The 16,689-nt window shown below is 37.4% G+C and overlaps 5 protein-coding genes across 6 annotated transcripts; 1 reads left to right on the top strand and 4 right to left on the bottom strand.

Annotated features, from left to right (window-relative positions):
- Window positions 1-96: 96 nt before the first annotated feature.
- LOC108010504 (uncharacterized) lies at window positions 97-780 on the bottom strand. The gene is made up of 2 exons (XM_017075379.4): window positions 707-780; window positions 97-647 (listed from the first exon to the last, which is right to left on the bottom strand). The coding sequence occupies exons 1-2, from the start codon at window positions 771-773 to the stop codon at window positions 178-180; spliced, it is 537 nt and encodes a 178-aa protein (XP_016930868.4). The 5' UTR covers window positions 774-780; the 3' UTR covers window positions 97-177.
- Window positions 781-1,918: 1,138 nt separating this feature from the next.
- Window positions 1,919-2,565, bottom strand: LOC108010511 (uncharacterized). The gene has a single exon (XM_017075388.4). It carries the CDS (start codon window positions 2,533-2,535, stop codon window positions 1,978-1,980), a length of 558 nt encoding a protein of 185 aa, XP_016930877.4. The 5' UTR covers window positions 2,536-2,565; the 3' UTR covers window positions 1,919-1,977.
- A 2,578-nt stretch (window positions 2,566-5,143) lies between these two features.
- Window positions 5,144-5,800, bottom strand: LOC108018643 (uncharacterized). Its single transcript, XM_017086214.4, has one exon. The coding sequence runs from the start codon at window positions 5,795-5,797 to the stop codon at window positions 5,180-5,182; it is 618 nt and encodes a 205-aa protein (XP_016941703.4). The 5' UTR covers window positions 5,798-5,800; the 3' UTR covers window positions 5,144-5,179.
- A 935-nt stretch (window positions 5,801-6,735) lies between these two features.
- LOC108018642 (arylsulfatase B) lies at window positions 6,736-10,924 on the top strand. The gene is made up of 6 exons (XM_036815439.3): window positions 6,736-6,808; window positions 8,680-8,846; window positions 8,908-9,067; window positions 9,141-9,626; window positions 9,700-9,857; window positions 10,050-10,924. The coding sequence occupies exons 2-6, from the start codon at window positions 8,736-8,738 to the stop codon at window positions 10,860-10,862; spliced, it is 1,728 nt and encodes a 575-aa protein (XP_036671334.3). The 5' UTR covers window positions 6,736-6,808; window positions 8,680-8,735; the 3' UTR covers window positions 10,863-10,924.
- A 683-nt stretch (window positions 10,925-11,607) lies between these two features.
- On the bottom strand, window positions 11,608-16,689 carry Tsp74F (Tetraspanin 74F). 2 transcript variants are annotated; one of them, XM_065864357.2, is made up of 8 exons: window positions 16,543-16,689; window positions 15,673-15,901; window positions 13,630-13,734; window positions 13,479-13,565; window positions 13,217-13,408; window positions 12,739-12,834; window positions 12,382-12,678; window positions 11,608-12,037 (listed from the first exon to the last, which is right to left on the bottom strand). In XM_065864357.2, exons 4-8 carry the CDS (start codon window positions 13,554-13,556, stop codon window positions 11,990-11,992), a joined length of 711 nt encoding a protein of 236 aa, XP_065720429.2. In that variant the 5' UTR covers window positions 13,557-13,565; window positions 13,630-13,734; window positions 15,673-15,901; window positions 16,543-16,689; the 3' UTR covers window positions 11,608-11,989. The 2 variants fall into 2 exon arrangements, with proteins under 2 accessions (XP_065720429.2, XP_016930861.3); XM_017075372.4 differs by lacking the exon at window positions 13,630-13,734.

Below are 16,689 nucleotides of genomic sequence, written 5' to 3'. Positions count from 1 at the left end.
AAGATCTTAATGCTGCTCTCATTTCAACTAAACAAACACTACTATATTTTACCAACCTCCGGTAAAATTGGAAAGATACATTTTCTTACACCCAAATTTTGATTCATTCATATTTTATTAGCAGTCCAGAAATATTTTTCTCTTTAATTTACCAGAGACTTAAATTAATATGTGAGTCTAGTAGATGGTTCCATTAACCGGCTGGGCCACTAAGACCTCATATTTGTCGAACTTCCGCAGGGGCAAGGTCTCGTGCTTGATGATGCAGAGCTTCTCGCTGAGAAGAAGGGTGCCGATCAGGACACCTCCATCGGTCTTGGCTCGGCAGCAGAAAACGCGCTCATTTTTGGCCGTAGTGCCGACGGCCACGGCTCCCTTTTCGTAGAACCCATTGAAACTCCTTACCCACACGTAGTTCGTATAGCGATCGGCCAACAGGATGTCGTATATAAGGAGCTTCGAGGAGACGGTCGGGGTATTAAAGTAAGCCACACCAGTTTCCGCAACAACGCGGGCGGGCAGGATGTCATTGATGTACTTCACACGACCCACGTATGTGTTGAAACCGTAGGGATCAAAGCCACCCAAAACAGCATTATCGGGGATAACGAACGACAGGTTTCCAGCCCTCCACACGTGCTCGGTATCTGCAAGATTATAGGTATTACCTCGGGTCAGATAACCCTCCAGTTCTTTTAGATCTCACCATATGCCGAGGGAATCGCGTAGGCGACTGCGAACAGGGCCAAAACCAAACAAGCAACTTTGTACATCTCGATGGGCTGTTGGATTCGCTTTGAGTGTTTGGTCTCGAACTTAACTGCTTTTATAGTCGCCTCCTTATCTCTCAACTCAAATTAAACTTTTCATTATCAGAAGATTGGTATTGATAGCATCAGTTTCGGTGACTAACATAAAGAGTGACTTTACGCATCGTTGTTTTATTGCACTCTCTAAAAATAACAAATATGAGAGGACAAAAATCCCCTTCCCAGTTATTTTATAAATGAAAGAGCTATAGGTATTCCTAAAATTCAATAAAATGTAATTTTGGAGCGCCAATATTGCATGCTCCTATAAAACCGAGTAAAATTTGTTTTTACTAAATATAAACTTTAAATTCTTCAATTCCCTTTGTTTTTATAAATTATAAATAGAACGCATATTTCAATAGGCATTTAGCTCACAAGTGTTTCTACAGAACCTTTTTTCTCTAAATAGAACAATTGTATTTGAAATCGGAATACGATTACTATATAAAGTATATATACAGTTTTGATGCTAGAATAAAAAATTTTAACTAAAATGTATTGTTCTCATCTATACCTGTCAATTGACCCAAAAAAAGTTTTCCACGCCCACTTTAACGCCCACAAACGCCCCAACCTGTGACGCCCACCATTTTCATGCTAGATAAAAAATTTTAACTGAAATGTATTGGTCTCGGGAATACCGATTGAATATCGATTGATCTAAAAAAAAAATTTGCCACGCCCACTCTAACGCCCATAACGCTTAAATCTGTCTACCGCCGGTAGGTGGCGCATTTTAATCTCGCTTTGCTGCTTGCATATCTCCATTTCCCTTTGGTCCCTTTAGCTGAGTAACGGGTATCTGATAGTCGAGGTACTCGACTATAGCGTTCTTCCTTGTTAATATGTCATTTTAACAAGATTGCCAAGTCAGTATAGCATTGTTAAATTCTAAGAATACTATAATATGCTTTCTGATGGATGGCTTTCCAAGCTAGAAGTCCGTTAATAATGACCCAATACTAACCGCTTACCCGCTTTCTGTTTTAATGAAGTTTGAAAATTGATATCATATATTTATTTGTTGTTTCTAACCTACAAGGGGAAAATAGCTTACATCTTTTATCTTATCCAACATGACAAGTCAATTAAGAATACAAAAGAAATGTTTTTGAACAATAAGCATGTATTTTATTTGCTAACATTCAGTGTACTATGTACCAATCTACAAAACATATGGCACAAACGGAGCTACTTTGCGCTTTCTGACCAGGATCTCATACTTGTCGAACTCACGAAGTGGGATGTTTTCGTATTTGACAATGCATTTTCGCTTCGGAGGGTACAAGGTTCCAATAAAGACCGCATTATCGCTACGGATGCGACAGATGAAGACGCGATCGTTGGCGGTATTAGTTCCTACGGATACAGCATTCTTCTCCCGGAAACCATCGAAACTGCGAATCCACTCGTAGCTTACTGTGGCATTAGACACCAGGACCTCGTAAGTAATAGTTACGAAGTTCAACGTGTCCGTGTTGGAGGTTGCCCGTCCCAATTCCGGAACCACTCGAGCGGGCAGAACGTTACTGACGTACGACACACGACCCACGTAGTTGTAGTAGCCCTCTGGATCGTAGCCACCCAAAACAGCTTCTTCAGGCAGGTCCTTAGTTCTGTCCACAAAAACCCATTGGTCATCTGTGCTATAGACTCCAGCCTGGATGACTACCACCATCTGGACAAGGACTGTCTGTATTATTAAGTTCTTGAATGAGTACATGGTTGGACTGTTGACTGAGCTGTTGTGACCATCTGCTGACCGTTTTTAAAGTATTTTACGCTTTCGGGGTGAGGTCATGTTGTAAATTATTTTCGGGGAACACTCGAAAGATTAGATAAATGGGTAGTTTTTAGAAATTCATAGTCAGATTTCTTGGTAAGGCTTAAGAAATTTCAAAAAAATTTCCGGAATGGAAATCCCCATTAAATAAGCTATGGATATATTACGCGAAAACTTGCGCAACAAGAAACTTGAAGTAAACTAGTGCTTGAAGAACCTTTCAGGAAACTGCATATATTATTTTTTTATTTGATCATACATACAAATATTCAGATCACATTTTATTAGATTCAATAAAATAAGAACTGAAACAAATCTTAAGTGTTTCGGTGTGTTTCTTTTTTTCGAAACAATGTAAATAGTTTGAGCGTATGAGTAATAATATTAAATAACAATAATAATTAATCATATTATTAAAGTTTAGATCAGGCAAGGATTGTTTGGTGAATACATATATCAATACATCGTTATATTTTAGAAATACAAAGGACATTTTCTGGAAGATAAGAATTTAAACTGTTCCTCAATTTAAATCACATTTTAGCGAATACGATTAGGTACGGCGGATTGTTTCATTTATTCTTTTTGGTTAATTACACCAGTTTACAAAAGAAAATTGATGAAATACGCCTTTCAGGAAACCTTTGTTTTCCGGTAAGATACATCTCCCTGATTAAGAAAAGGGCACTTAAAATTTTTTCTATGGTACCAATTTTTTTTAAAGTGTAAAAAACGTTTTTAGCACTTTTTTATTTTCTAACTCGAGTTGCGATAAACCGAATTCGGTCATTAAGGACTCATTTTACAGGTAATAGAATGCCCTTTAACTTTCTTATACACATCATTAAGTTCCATTCATTAGTTCAAAAGCTACACTTCGTCAAAGTTGAAAAATTTGGAAAAAAATCAAAAACGCTGGCATAAATGGCTTCTTTAAAAATACACGCGTAAAAACCGAAATTAGTTTTATGTTTTTTTCTTGATGGCTGAACCATAACGGAGAATATGCGCCATAGATCACGACAATCCGTTGGTAAATCGATTTTTAACAGATTTTTAAACGTATATACCCAAGTTCATTATTCGGGAGCAGCGGCCGTTAAACGTTATTTTAAATTTTCAGTGTTGGGGAACGTAAGAATTTGGTGCAAGTTGTTATGCATAACGTCAGTTTCTTTGCTATAGCGCTGGGCAAGCTAAAGAGTATGCGATTGCAGTTACGAGGAAATCATTTTCATATATTTTTAGCAAGGAAACTGACGTTATGCATAACAACTTGCACCAAATTCTTACGTTCCCCAACACTGAAAATTTAAAATAACGTTTAACGGCCGCTGCTCCCGAATAATGAACTTGGGTATATACGTTTAAAAATCTGTTAAAAATCGATTTACCAACGGATTGTCGTGATCTATGGCGCATATTCTCCGTTATGGTTCAGCCATCAAGAAAAAAACATAAAACTAATTTCGGTTTTTACGCGTGTATTTTTAAAGAAGCCATTTATGCCAGCGTTTTTGATTTTTTTCCAAATTTTTCAACTTTGACGAAGTGTAGCTTTTGAACTAATGAATGGAACTTAATGATGTGTATAAAAAAGTTAAAGGTCATTCTATTACCTGTAAAATGAGTCCTTAATGACCGAATTCGGTTTATCACAACTCAAGTTATAAAATAAAAAAGTGCAAAAAACGTTTTTTACACTTTAAAAAAAATTGGTACCATAGAAAAAATTTTAAGTGCCCTTTTCTTAATCAGGGAGATGTATCTTACCGGAAAACAAAGGTTTCCTGAAAGGCGTATTTCATCAATTTTTTTTTGTAAACTGGTGTTATTTGTCGACAATTATTACATACAAAATCAAGAAAAGAAATACATCTTCTTTAATAAAAAATCGTTGTTTTCTCCAATAAAAATGGTTCAGAATTTATTATACCCGTTATTCGTTGAGTAAAGTATGTAAAAGGTAGAAATATGCGTTGAGATGAGGATCACTAGCCGACTCGATCTTGCCACGTATGAACGATGGGAGAATGTTGGGATTACGCATTCATGTTCTCGGGCTTCCTGCGTAGCGCATTTTGGTTTCAGCAGGGTGCCACGCCCACCCTAACGTCCACAAACGCCCACAACGTTAAAACGTCTAATGTCTAGCGTCCACATTTTTTAATATTTTGTATAAATTCTAGAACACATTGTTATTACTAACATTACCCATGCACATGCCAAATCGGGTATAAATAACCAAATAATAATAAATATTTAGAAAATTGCGAAAAGTGCGGGACGGCTGGAGATATAGTCATGCAGCAAATCGGCTGTTTACGAGATTTCGTTAACTCACCACCCTTATATGAATAAAAGCTAGGTGGCGTTTTATTGAAATAGGAATAAAAGCTAGGGGACGCTTTTGTGTTGTGTTCAATCTCGCACTCCCTTTAACTAAAAACAAGCCCATTTTGCTTGATATTTTTATCGTATTTTGGTGAACAAGAAAGACATCAGTTGAAGTGCAGATCAGCGATATATTTAATAAATGCCAATGAAATGGTTTTTGAATAAATATTTATTTTTTAGTCAAATCTCAGTGCCCAATGTATCCATCTACAAAAGGAGAAAAGGTAGCAGCATGGCGTTCCCTAACGAGGATCTCGTATTTGTCAAATTGACGTGTCGGCAGGTTCTCGTATTTGACGATGCACGTCCGTTTTGCCAGGTACAAGGTTCCAATGAAGACCGCCTCATCGCAACGGACACGACAGATGAATACACGGTCGTTGAGGGCGTTGGTTCCCACGGATACGGCGTTCTTCTCCCGGTAACCATCGAAGCTGCGAACCCAGTGGTAGCTGACGGTGGCATTGGACACCAGGACCTCGTAGGACGTGGCTTGGTTGCCCAATGTGTCCGTGTTGTATGTGGCCTTGCCCAATTCCGGAACCACTCGGGCGGGCAGAACATTACTGCTATAGACCACACGACCCACGTAGTTGTAGTAACCATTGGGATCGATGCCACCAAGAACCGCTCCCTCTGGTAGGTCTAGGGTCTTGTCCACGTACACCCACTTGTCCTCCGTGCTGTAGATACCTCCCTGGATGAGAGTCACCAGCTGGACGAGGATTACGGCCACAATAACAGAGCTCTTGGTTGAGGACATGGTTCTATTGCTGACTGAGGATTGGAGTTGTGTTGTGGTCATTTCCATCTGCTAACCGTTTTTATAGGTCTCTCCCTATGCACTCTTAGGCCTGATAAGATCGATTGTAATCATTTTTGGAGAGGTTACTTAAGTGATTAGATAGTTGGTTCTTTTTATGGTTTGGTGATTAACACTTCAGACCTTGTGAATTTTCGTAATGGAGTCCCCTAAAGTATAGTTGTGTGCCATCTTATTTCAGCCTTCTCTGTTTCGACATTTTAAAAAGTCCAGTCTAGGTATCGCTCTGCAATACATTATATATTTCACAAGGTGCTCAACAAGTTTGATCTTAAATTCGCGTTTCTATAAATCAAACACCCTTTTCATAAGTAAATCAAACTTTACAAATGTATTACAGCCCAACTCTTGTATATAATTTGTATCAATAATAATGCCTCTTAAAGAAAGAGTTTGTTTTTATTCACCGAGTTCTAGTAATATCAACCACATGAAATTGCTAACCTTCTTAAGTTGGCACACAAAACGGCAAGGCCAAGATCAACCGAAATCGAAGGAAAGAATACTAACCAATTCAATTAGAGCGGACAAAACCCGATTGCTGATTATAAACCTGTTCGACTTATCAATGAACAAGCCATGAGAACCCCGACCTTAGTTAACAATCAAAGTAAGTTCATTTCAAAATACCTTCGTTTTCTCTCTAGATTTTTCCCTAACTATTTAAAAGTTCGGTGAACTTCGAAATCACCTTTTCTTTTCCGTTTGTCTGTCTTTGCAAAACCAATTTTTTCTTTGGTTTTTATGGCGCTGTGTTTTCGCTTTCGTGCGATAATTTCTGTGGCTGTTTTATAGCAGTGTGCTATGAGTTGTATACGATTATTTTTCGCGCACGTTTCGTGACGTCACAGTCGTCTGAGTCGGCTAAAACGTTGTCACTTTAAAAGCGGCAAAAGCCAGCGGAGCGGTTAGTCGAGTGGAGAAGCCGCTGGGGGAAGGATCGCCGACGATCACCCTTCATCGTTAAAACCTTCAGCTGATTCCGGAAAAACAGTTAAGAGCTTAGTGTTAAGTGTTAAAAAGGTTAAGCAACTTAGTTTCACAGTTGAAAAATATTTAAAAAAGAAGAAGCAACTCATTTTCTTCTAAAATTTTCCAGAATTATAAATTCTCTTTTGCATAAATCCAATAATACCGTAGATGAATAAAAGCGATTATTCAAATTTCAAAGCAAAATATCATATATACCCAATAAATAATGATTTTTTGAACAAATAATACCAAAAGTCCGACAGCTTTAAGTTCTTAACCAGTTTGTGCTTCGATAATAACATCTATATCTGAATAAAAACAGTCTCTGCTTTTATAATGTCATATAAAGTGAGCAAACTTTTTGAACTTAAATAAACGAATGCTTGAGAAAACAGATTTCTTTATGACAAACAAAAAGGTTTAATAAAATTCAAACGGCTGCACTTAAGAATCACTTTCCCTAAGTACGTTTCAAGGTTGCCTAGATTAAGTGGTATTAAAAAGTAGTGCAGCTAATTTTCAAAATATATGATGACACAAAGGGTAACCTTTTTTGACTTAGTTTTCAATTACAAAGTAATAATAAATGCAGATGATTATGTTTATGAGGTGAATGATCCTTTTTTTATTTTATTTCTGACTTCAAATGAGGAGTTTAAAAATGTATATTTTGGACTCAACAATATTTTTCCGCGTTATTTTTTATTTCCCACTTTTCTTAATATCAAAACATTTCCCAATACCCCGATTAGGTCTTACCACATGTCTTAAGTTGGTTAACAACAGCAGGTTACATGGTAATTTGCTAACGTAAAGTGTGGTTGAACCTTATTAGTGGTTTTTCACGATGTCCAAGTCCTGAAAATTTACGAATTGGAAAGAACACAAGCTTTAATGTAGTAAACTAGTTTCAATTATACTATTCAGTGTCATTAATGGGGGCTTTACACTCAAGAACCTTTCCATTAATGCACGATGAACTGGATATTGATTACATCACATGTGTTTAATCAAGGTCACGATATTAACAAGCTGTGAAGGTCATCACCTGACAGTTGGGCTTTCCCATTCTCAGTCACAATCCACATGTCGTGACGAAAATTCCCATTCCGCTCGCACACTTTTATTTCCATCCAAATTATGTAGCATTACTTAAACTCGCCTAAAATGCTAAAAACAATTGCACAGTTCATAGATTTTATGGTTTGTCTCGCTTATCTGCCTTGATTTCATTGTTGCCAGCTTTTAATGGCCAATTGCGACAATTAAACCACAGTTTTAGCCAAGATAAAAAGAAATTACGGTCCTCATAGCGGAGGTAAGCCCAAGTACAAGTATGCAAGTGTTCATGTGTTTCTCGTTTTATATAATGCCTTAACAATTGTTGCTAAAATACAACAAAATAAAACGACTACAGTCGGCCGAATGGTTGAATGAACTTTTCGGCCACATGCCACAATGAACCATGGGATAGGTCAGGAGGGAAGAAGTTGGGTAGCAGCACCTGTGGAAGATGTCTTATTGTACAATGGCCAATTATGGCGCAGAAAATTCGGCAGATACTGCCTCGATGCGCAATATTGTAATCAAGTCAGTTACAAGCTGGCAATTCACCACATTGCCGAAAACAATAAACCGAATACATTTTAGTATCGCTCAAACTGTCTGCAAGTGGGAGTTTCTTTTACTAACTATTACTAAATAATTTCGAAGAAGTAGACATTGTGCCAACTTCCTGAAACATATATGTAATTAATATACAGTTTTTGATTTATATCGAGGATTAAACATTTCTTAGATTACTGGTTTCTAGTATAAAAGCCTTGAATATAATATGATATATCCCCAATGTATAAATATTTCTTTTATTAAGACTTTAAATATTGTTTTAGGTCTGAAGCTTGGAAACACACGTTCCCATAAAGCCAAGGCTCTAGAAGTATAAACAATGTCAGGAAAACTCCAGGGTCTGCTGGTAGTGAGTGCCATACTCAGTCTGGCAAATGGATCTGGATATTCCACCAAGCCAAACATAGTGATAATACTCATAGATGATATGGTAAGTTGGCGTTTTAAGAAATAGTTACCTCTGATAAATACGAATATCTACTATATCTTAGGGCATGAACGATGTGAGTTTTCATGGCTCAAATCAGATTCTCACACCCAACATCGATGCCCTGGCCTACAATGGTATTCTACTCAACAAGCACTATGTTCCAAATTTGTGCACTCCATCTAGGGCCACTCTTCTAACCGGAAAATATCCCATACACACAGGTTAAATAAAGATACAAACCAAATAAAGATTGTTTTCATGTTATAATTAATAATAATTAACTAATATTTTCAGGAATGCAGCACTTTGTTATTATAACCGATGAACCCTGGAGTCTTCCTCAGCGAGAGCGTCTGATGCCGGAACTTTTCCGGGAGGCGGGCTACTCCACCCATTTGGTGGGAAAGTGGCACTTGGGCTTCTGGCGAAAGGACCTTACTCCCACAATGCGGGGATTCGACCATCACTTTGGTTATTACAACGGGTACATTGACTATTACGACCATCAGGTTCGATTGCTCGACAGGAACTATTCGGCGGGACTGGACTTCCGAAGGGATCTTGAACCCTGTCCCGAAGCAAATGGAACCTACGCCACCGAAGCCTTCACCTCCGAAGCAAAAAGGATTATTGGGCAGCACGATAAGAGCAAACCGTTGTTCATGGTGCTCAGTCATTTGGCAGTTCACACGGGCAACGAGGATAATCCCATGCAGGCTCCTGAGGAGGAGGTGGCCAAATATGCCCACATCAAGGATCCCAAGCGACGCACTTACGCTGGTGAGTTGATCATCCAAATTTTAAAACGGTTATTATGTGAATTGGTTACCTCACCTATATTCTTTTTTCAAAGGTATGATTTCCAGTCTGGACAAGAGTGTGGCTCAGACGATTGGTGCCCTAAAGGATAATGGCATGCTGAATAACACCATCATTTTGCTCTACTCGGACAATGGAGCGCCCACGGTCGGCATTCACTCCAACGCTGGTTCTAACTATCCTTATCGAGGGGTAAGTAACTATCATAACTATACCTTTTATTTGAAGTAGGGAAAATAAGTATGTTTCTTGAAACATATGTCCCTAAATTTTTTTAATAAAAGCACTCCTTAATACTTATACTTTAGTGGTGGTTTTATAGATAAACTTAAATATAAATATAAATATATATAAATAAGTTTATTTACTTTCTTCTACCAATAGCAAAAGGAAACGCCTTGGGAGGGTGGCATTCGATCGGCTGGAGCTTTATGGAGTCCTCTGCTAAAAGAGCGAGGTTATGTGTCCAACCAGGCTATCCATGCTGTAGATTGGCTGCCCACATTGGCTGGTGCTGCCGGGGTATCCTTGCCACAGGATCTTCAGCTGGACGGCATTAATCTCTGGCCTTCTCTGAGTGGCAATGAAGAACCGAAGCCCAGAACAATGATTCATGTTCTGGATGAAGTTTTCGGTTACTCTTCGTACATGAGAGATAATCTAAAGTATGTAAACGGAAGCAGTTTTGAGGGACAATACGATCAGTGGCTAGGTGAACTGGAACCCAACGAAGACGATCCCTTGAGTGAGAGCTACGGACAGCATGTTCTGGAATCGGAAGTTCAACGCGTCCTAGGAAATCGGGGATTAACCGAGGATCGCATCAGTCAAATGCGAAGCGAAGCCACCGAGAAGTGTCCCCCTGTCGAAGGACAAAGTCCTCTAGACCCGAAATTTAAATGTGAGCCCCTCAAAGCCCACTGCTTTTTCGATTTGGCGAAGGATCCCTGCGAGCGATACAATTTGGCACAACTTTATCCACTCCAACTGCAGGAACTTGCCGAAGAGGTGGAACAAGTGCGTCGGACTGCGATTCCTAGCGCCCGAGTTCCCATTCCTGATCCACGGGCTGATCCGGCTTACCACAACGGAAATTGGGAGTGGTGGAATAATACGGAAACGAATTCAAGTTCCGGTACTTGTTTGTTAAATTCATGGGTTATGATAGGAAGTATTATTAGCTTAGGATTTAGATAATGACTATAGTGGTAAGATCCGAGTAGTGTAATTTTTATAAAAAATAAATCATTTGTAATAACGTTTTGTATTTACCTGTACCTAACTTTAGTTATTTTCCAAAACAACATTTGACTCAAATAATTTGAGCTATATTTTTCGGATGACACTTGGCTAAAATTGAATTGTATCGGTACCAACAGTTGATAATAAATTAGGTAAACAATTTGTGGATAAAAGGTAAAAAACCCATGCTAAACTGAAAGCAGAGTGACCTATATTTTTCCTCTTTACGGTATTGTGCATGATCGTTTTATAAATTACTTTATCACATTTTTGACATGTTCAGCTTTTTTAATTTGTGATAAATGAATGTAGCCCAAAAATATGCAACGGTAACTTTAAGTTTCCTTTCGAAATTTAAATAACAATGTATTTCCTTTGTCAAATGCCCCACAAAAATGGGGCCATAATTATCTCTTTTATTGCCGAATAGTACATTTTTTGTAAAGTTTTCATCAATTGATATTGAGGAGCATTCAGGATATAGTTTAAACTTCAATTTGAATCAATAAAATTATTTACTTTTTTTAGGTATATAACCTATATAACCGATCCAGTTCTAATTTAGTGTTATGGAGTGGGTAAAAATTTGATCTTTTTACAAATATAATAAATAAAGTTTTGTTACTAGATCTTGAGTTAGTTAATAACTAAAGAAACCAAATGTTAAACATATTATAATAATTATTAAAAAATAAAAGTATTTGTTTTTAACTAATTTTATTAGAAACAACAATGGACAGACAACTAAATTCTCTATAATCAATAGAAAAGCTGGCTTACATCTAACAATTGCATTGGGTTATTGATTACAGGAGCTTAAGACTAAATTTACAGAATTACATAAAAATAATACAAAACAGATGATAACAATACAATCCAGTTTCTCGCTCACGAATACTCACTAGTTTTCAAAACTCGTATATACATACATAATACAAACGGACAGTTGACTGGTGCAGAGCCAACATAATCATACATTTGGATAATACTCTTAATATAACTCAAAAATGGGTTTCCTCCGGAGTTTGGACCTTGGTAGCTAATTTTCCTGCGTGGCCATGGAATTCCCCTTCTCTTTGGCGCTATTCGATCATATTGAACAGTAGACAGGAGAATATCATGCCAAAGATCTGAAATAACACAAAACGGAGTTAGGGTGGAGAAAATATTGGATTCTGCTTAAAATTAGTTTAATGAATTTATATTTAGTAGTAGGTACAAAAGATAAAATTGTATAATTACAATTATTCCAAACTATTATATAATATTGTTTAATACTAATACTTTTTTCTCATTAATCTTTCGATCGTTCTTTGTTTCAAACATGGTAGTTTGTTCCTAACAATTGTTAATAAAATTCTTATTTTAATAAATTCCTATGGTAACTATATGATATAGTCATCCGATTTTTAGAAAATTGTATTCATTTTTATATAAATAAAATGAATCTATTCATTTAAATGGAGTTACTTACCATCAGAATGGCCACCGCTATGGAGGTCCCCCCAATAACCGCCGCATGATCTCTGATGAAGTTGGTCGTCACATAGAGACAGCCCTGGTTGTACAGATTTGTGATGGTTGGGAAGATGGTGCACTCCTTTCGCTGGCCCCCAAAGAGCTCCTGGCAGCAGGACTCGGGCACTGGACCATACCTATTCCAATCGTGCCACGTGTCCACTCCGCAACACTGCAGGCGCTCCTGAGTCAAATCCCAGGCCTGGGTGATCTCCCTCCTGCTGCCGTACAAAGCCATTGTGGATCGCATTTCCTAAGGAACATTAGGTGGGTTCAATGCAGTGCCACATACTGATTTATGGATTGGCCTCACCTGCCGCATGGTCTGTTGAACTCGTTCGCGAAAAACGTAACCCAAGACGCCGCCAATTAGCATGGTGATGAAAACTAAAGCCACTATTATGAAATACTACAAAGGGAAAAACGATTAGTTAATGAATATGATAAATGGTCTTGCATCATAGTCTAGAAGAAAATAATTGCGGTTTCTTAAGGTAATTTTAGGAGGGAGCACTGAGTAGAATTGCATAATGCTACATTTTAAAGTATTTTTGAAGGACTATTTAAATTTGTTTAACAGAAACCTAGTAAATGATATTTTTAAGGTAAATTAAATTTTTGTTTGAAAATTTAAACAGGTTTATAATTATTTTAAGTTGCCTAAAATGAAGATAAGTTTATCAATATTCAAAAAGGTATTAAACAATTTTATTATTTGTTTTCAAACAATTGAGATTCAGCTTAATTTTCTTTTGTCATCTTTATACAATATTGATTTTTTATTTACTCACCGTAAGTAGTAGGCACTTAACCTCTTTTCCAGCACCAATACAACCCAAAAAGGACACCAGGCAAATGATGATGGATGTAACCAGCAGGACGTAGACTGCTCCTGAGAACAGATTTGTTCCGAGCAACTCGTTAACAAAGCTGCGATCCACCAGAGTCCACAGGGTGAGACAGAAGACAATGGCTCCACCCACCTAAATTATAAAAATTTCAATATAATAAATTATGTGAAATTGATTATTTTCATTTCGTTGAAATACTCACGAATATCACAAAGTTGGCTATGAAAAGGCTGTACTTGACGAACTGCCCGCAGCAGTCCATTCGGGAACTGAAGCCCATATCGTCTTCCTTTTAAAGGAATAAAACTGTTGTTTAATAAATTCAAAATATGAAATAAATATAACGTGTTTACTTTTGTCTAAAGGTGACGAGTCCCAAAAGGAATTTGATGCAAGAAGGATGATGCTAGGGATTTGGGATAGGAAAAGATGCAGAGGTTCTTGATGGCGCAACAACTCTATACGGCGAAAACATATAAGGATTATTTTACAATTAGATTTGTTTGGGTTTGAGGTTAGTAAGCTGTGGTTTGAAATTAAATTATCCATTTTCCTTAACTATTTTGACCTATCGCATCTCCTGTATTTTAATATTAAGGTTCAGTACAGTCTATTGTACACAATTTTGTCTTTACTACGATGTTGATCTTTTTTATAAAGCCTGTAAGCTCCAACCATAATTTAGAAAATTTACTAACTTTTTATTGGCATAAGCCTATTTTAAGATATTTGTAAAAATTAAACCAAACTTTTTACGAAAGCGTTCTATTAAGCTGTGGAAATATTTTAACGAGCTGTATGAAAACATTGTTAAGCTTACCTATAGTCAACGTAGAACCTGAATTTGTATCTGAATTATCTAATTGTGTATATGGTATTGGGGAACTGAACAATGACTTTTTTGTTTTTCTTCCGTGTAGGATCTGTTAGTGATATACCCCACTATCTTCGCCGCCAATCGCTGGTTTTCCAGTTGTAAAACGAGAGTGAAGCTCTGAGAGTGGTGCGCATGCGCAGATGTGGTTTCGGCCGACTGTTTGCTGTTTCTAAGCCGGGTCCGAACCGCGAAGCGACCGAAGTACACTTAACCATGACCCACTTTTGGGAACGGCGACGCCGCAGCGAAGCTGCCAACGCAATGTGCCTAGACAAGCGTTCATTATCGGCGGTGGCTGCTAACGTTTTGTGGATTTTGTCAGTTACGGCTCTTAAAAAGAGACTTTGGTTACTTGCGACGCATTATGGCCACTTCAAGGGTTCGCTGCGTAGCGATGCCGAGGCGAATTCCCAGTTGAAGTTGGAGCAATCAAAACAAATAAATCAAACTAATAGCCTGCCCGAAAAATTGCTAGCTAATTGTAGTGGCTTGTTTGCGAGTGCCGCCCCATCTCTGATTCATCTTGGGGCACTGCGATGTTCTAAATGCTAATTAAAAGTAATTGCAGGCTGAGCAATGGAGTCCCCCGCCTCCCAACCAGCTGGTAAACGACATCTCATTTCGAGCATTATTTTCCAAATTCAAATAAGTCAAGCCGCAGCTAAGTTCGCCAGGTAATTGGCGGGGCTATTAAAAAATGTTCTCACACTGTCTGAATATTCACTATTTTTCATTCGGCGTTATCATGTTGCGGGAATCGTGCCTGGGATGACAGTAAGTCATCTGAAAGTCGCCATTAATGACGGGGCGTTGGCGGCGGGTCGAATCACTATATCTGCGGCTTGTAAGCTGAAACCAATTAAGTTTATGGTAATTGTTCAGCTGTACGTGCTACACATCATAATAGATCACTTAAAGCTCGGATTCGTAGTCCTCTCACTTTTGAAAAACTAAGCCAGCTATTGGGGATTTTCTTGAAGGAGGTACCAAAAATCTTGTAAAGTTTTTAGGAAGATAATCTGAAAACTAATGTCCTTACAACCCCTTTATGTTGTATTCTAAAATACATTTTTATGTCAACTCTCTCAAAACGTAAACAAGTTGAGATAGACTATATATATAGAAATCATCAGGTCCATCCATAACTTATATGCAGATGCAGTGTACCAAACTGATATGTTCTCATTTGAAAACCCACAACTTCAAATATAATTTTGTTGATATATCATATCGGTTTCTTTTTTTTATATATTTTTATAAACTGCAAATTAGTACATAAACAATTAAAATGCTTTAAGGGATAAAACAAGAGACAAATTATAATTTTTGCATTAAATCAGAGAACTTATTTTTAGGTTCCTTAAATCAAAATTACTCTAACATTCAGTCAAAACTTTCAGTTAAGTTTCTATTTTGCTATTGACTGCTGACTGATTAGCTAAATTGGTATACCTAACGCATATGGAAAAAAAACTGCCTTATTTGGTTGAAACATTAATGAATAAACAAATATACTTACAAGTTTGCCGTCCCGTAGCACAAACGAAGTTTTCGTTAGGTAACCAATTTTGGCGGTTTTCTTTTCTCAGCGCTTGCGTATGTAAATTGCCTCAAAATTGTTGTTTTGCAAAAACACAAAGCAAAACAATCCAAGTCAAAGGAAACAGCTACTATTTTTAGTCGCACTTGAATGCACAGTAACTTTGGAAGTGGGAAATGATAATGGGCAGTACCCAAAGGCGGGGTGGCTATGAAAAACGAAAAAAAATATGTGTAAACAAGAGGTTTAACTTTTCGGTGGTAAAAATAGTTTGAAAGTCTGTTAAGGGTTTTTGGTTCACATTTACTTTTGTGAAACTTGTTTTCCGATATTTTTCATTGATTATTTGTACTCATGTAATATAACTTTCGAATGTCCCTTAATATAATAACCAAATATTATCCACGATCATTTTTTTACATTTTGTTTTGCTTTTCTGTTGCTCTTTGCGGCTTTATCGTATTTCATTCAGATCGCAAGAGCTTGCGAATTTTACGTAGGTAACAATTTATGCAATATTTGTTAATATTTACTCTCGGATTTTATTAAACTTTTTTTTAATACAGGTTTCTTGCATTTGTTTTGAGCCTCACTCGCAGTTGATAATTGTTATTGAGTTTTTATTCGATTGTTGCTGTTGTTGCTGTTATTGTCAATTGCAGTTCTCCCATGGCAAACAACTTTTTTTTTGCGGGCTTGCTTTTAACATTTGCTTTTAAAGTTACGTCACAATTGCCAAGGTAGCATTATCCTTAGTGGAGTTATCACTGGACTATCGGAATATTGATATAACTATATGTTTCACTTGATGTCTTATGGATTTAAGCCTCGTTTTAGAGCTCATCTTACAGAAAGTGAGTGGTTCGGGGAGCTATAATACTATGGTACTATATGTGGGGCGGCGACGACTCTACCGCTCGAGAGCTCGCTTGAAACTGGTTGTGGGAACAGTCGAGGCGATCGGTTTTTTATTAGTTTCGCTCACAAAGAGCTTCG

Source organism: Drosophila suzukii, chromosome 3 (genome assembly GCF_043229965.1).
Source record: "Drosophila suzukii chromosome 3, CBGP_Dsuzu_IsoJpt1.0, whole genome shotgun sequence".
NCBI lineage: Eukaryota > Metazoa > Arthropoda > Insecta > Diptera > Drosophilidae > Drosophila > Drosophila suzukii.
Note: the sequence above shows the minus strand (reverse complement) of the source record. Positions and strands in the feature narration are given on the sequence as shown.

Excerpts from the sequence above, each read along its gene's own strand:
- LOC108010504 (XM_017075379.4), bottom strand. The coding sequence starts at position 773 with ATGTACAAAGTTGCTTGTTTGGTTTTGGCCCTGTTCGCAGTCGCCTAC. Across the intron at positions 648-706 it reads CGCGATTCCCTCGGCATATG|ATACCGAGCACGTGTGGAGG; the intron begins GTGAGATCTAAA and ends ATAATCTTGCAG.
- LOC108010511 (XM_017075388.4), bottom strand. The coding sequence starts at position 2,535 with ATGTACTCATTCAAGAACTTAATAATACAGACAGTCCTTGTCCAGATG.
- LOC108018643 (XM_017086214.4), bottom strand. The coding sequence starts at position 5,797 with ATGACCACAACACAACTCCAATCCTCAGTCAGCAATAGAACCATGTCC.
- LOC108018642 (XM_036815439.3), top strand. The coding sequence starts at position 8,736 with ATGTCAGGAAAACTCCAGGGTCTGCTGGTAGTGAGTGCCATACTCAGT. Across the intron at positions 9,627-9,699 it reads CAAGCGACGCACTTACGCTG|GTATGATTTCCAGTCTGGAC; the intron begins GTGAGTTGATCA and ends CTTTTTTCAAAG. Across the intron at positions 9,858-10,049 it reads CTAACTATCCTTATCGAGGG|CAAAAGGAAACGCCTTGGGA; the intron begins GTAAGTAACTAT and ends TTCTACCAATAG.
- Tsp74F (XM_065864357.2), bottom strand. The coding sequence starts at position 13,556 with ATGGGCTTCAGTTCCCGAATGGACTGCTGCGGGCAGTTCGTCAAGTAC. Across the intron at positions 13,409-13,478 it reads TAGCCAACTTTGTGATATTC|GTGGGTGGAGCCATTGTCTT; the intron begins GTGAGTATTTCA and ends TTTATAATTTAG. Across the intron at positions 12,038-12,381 it reads TAGCGGTGGCCATTCTGATG|ATCTTTGGCATGATATTCTC; the intron begins GTAAGTAACTCC and ends GTGTTATTTCAG.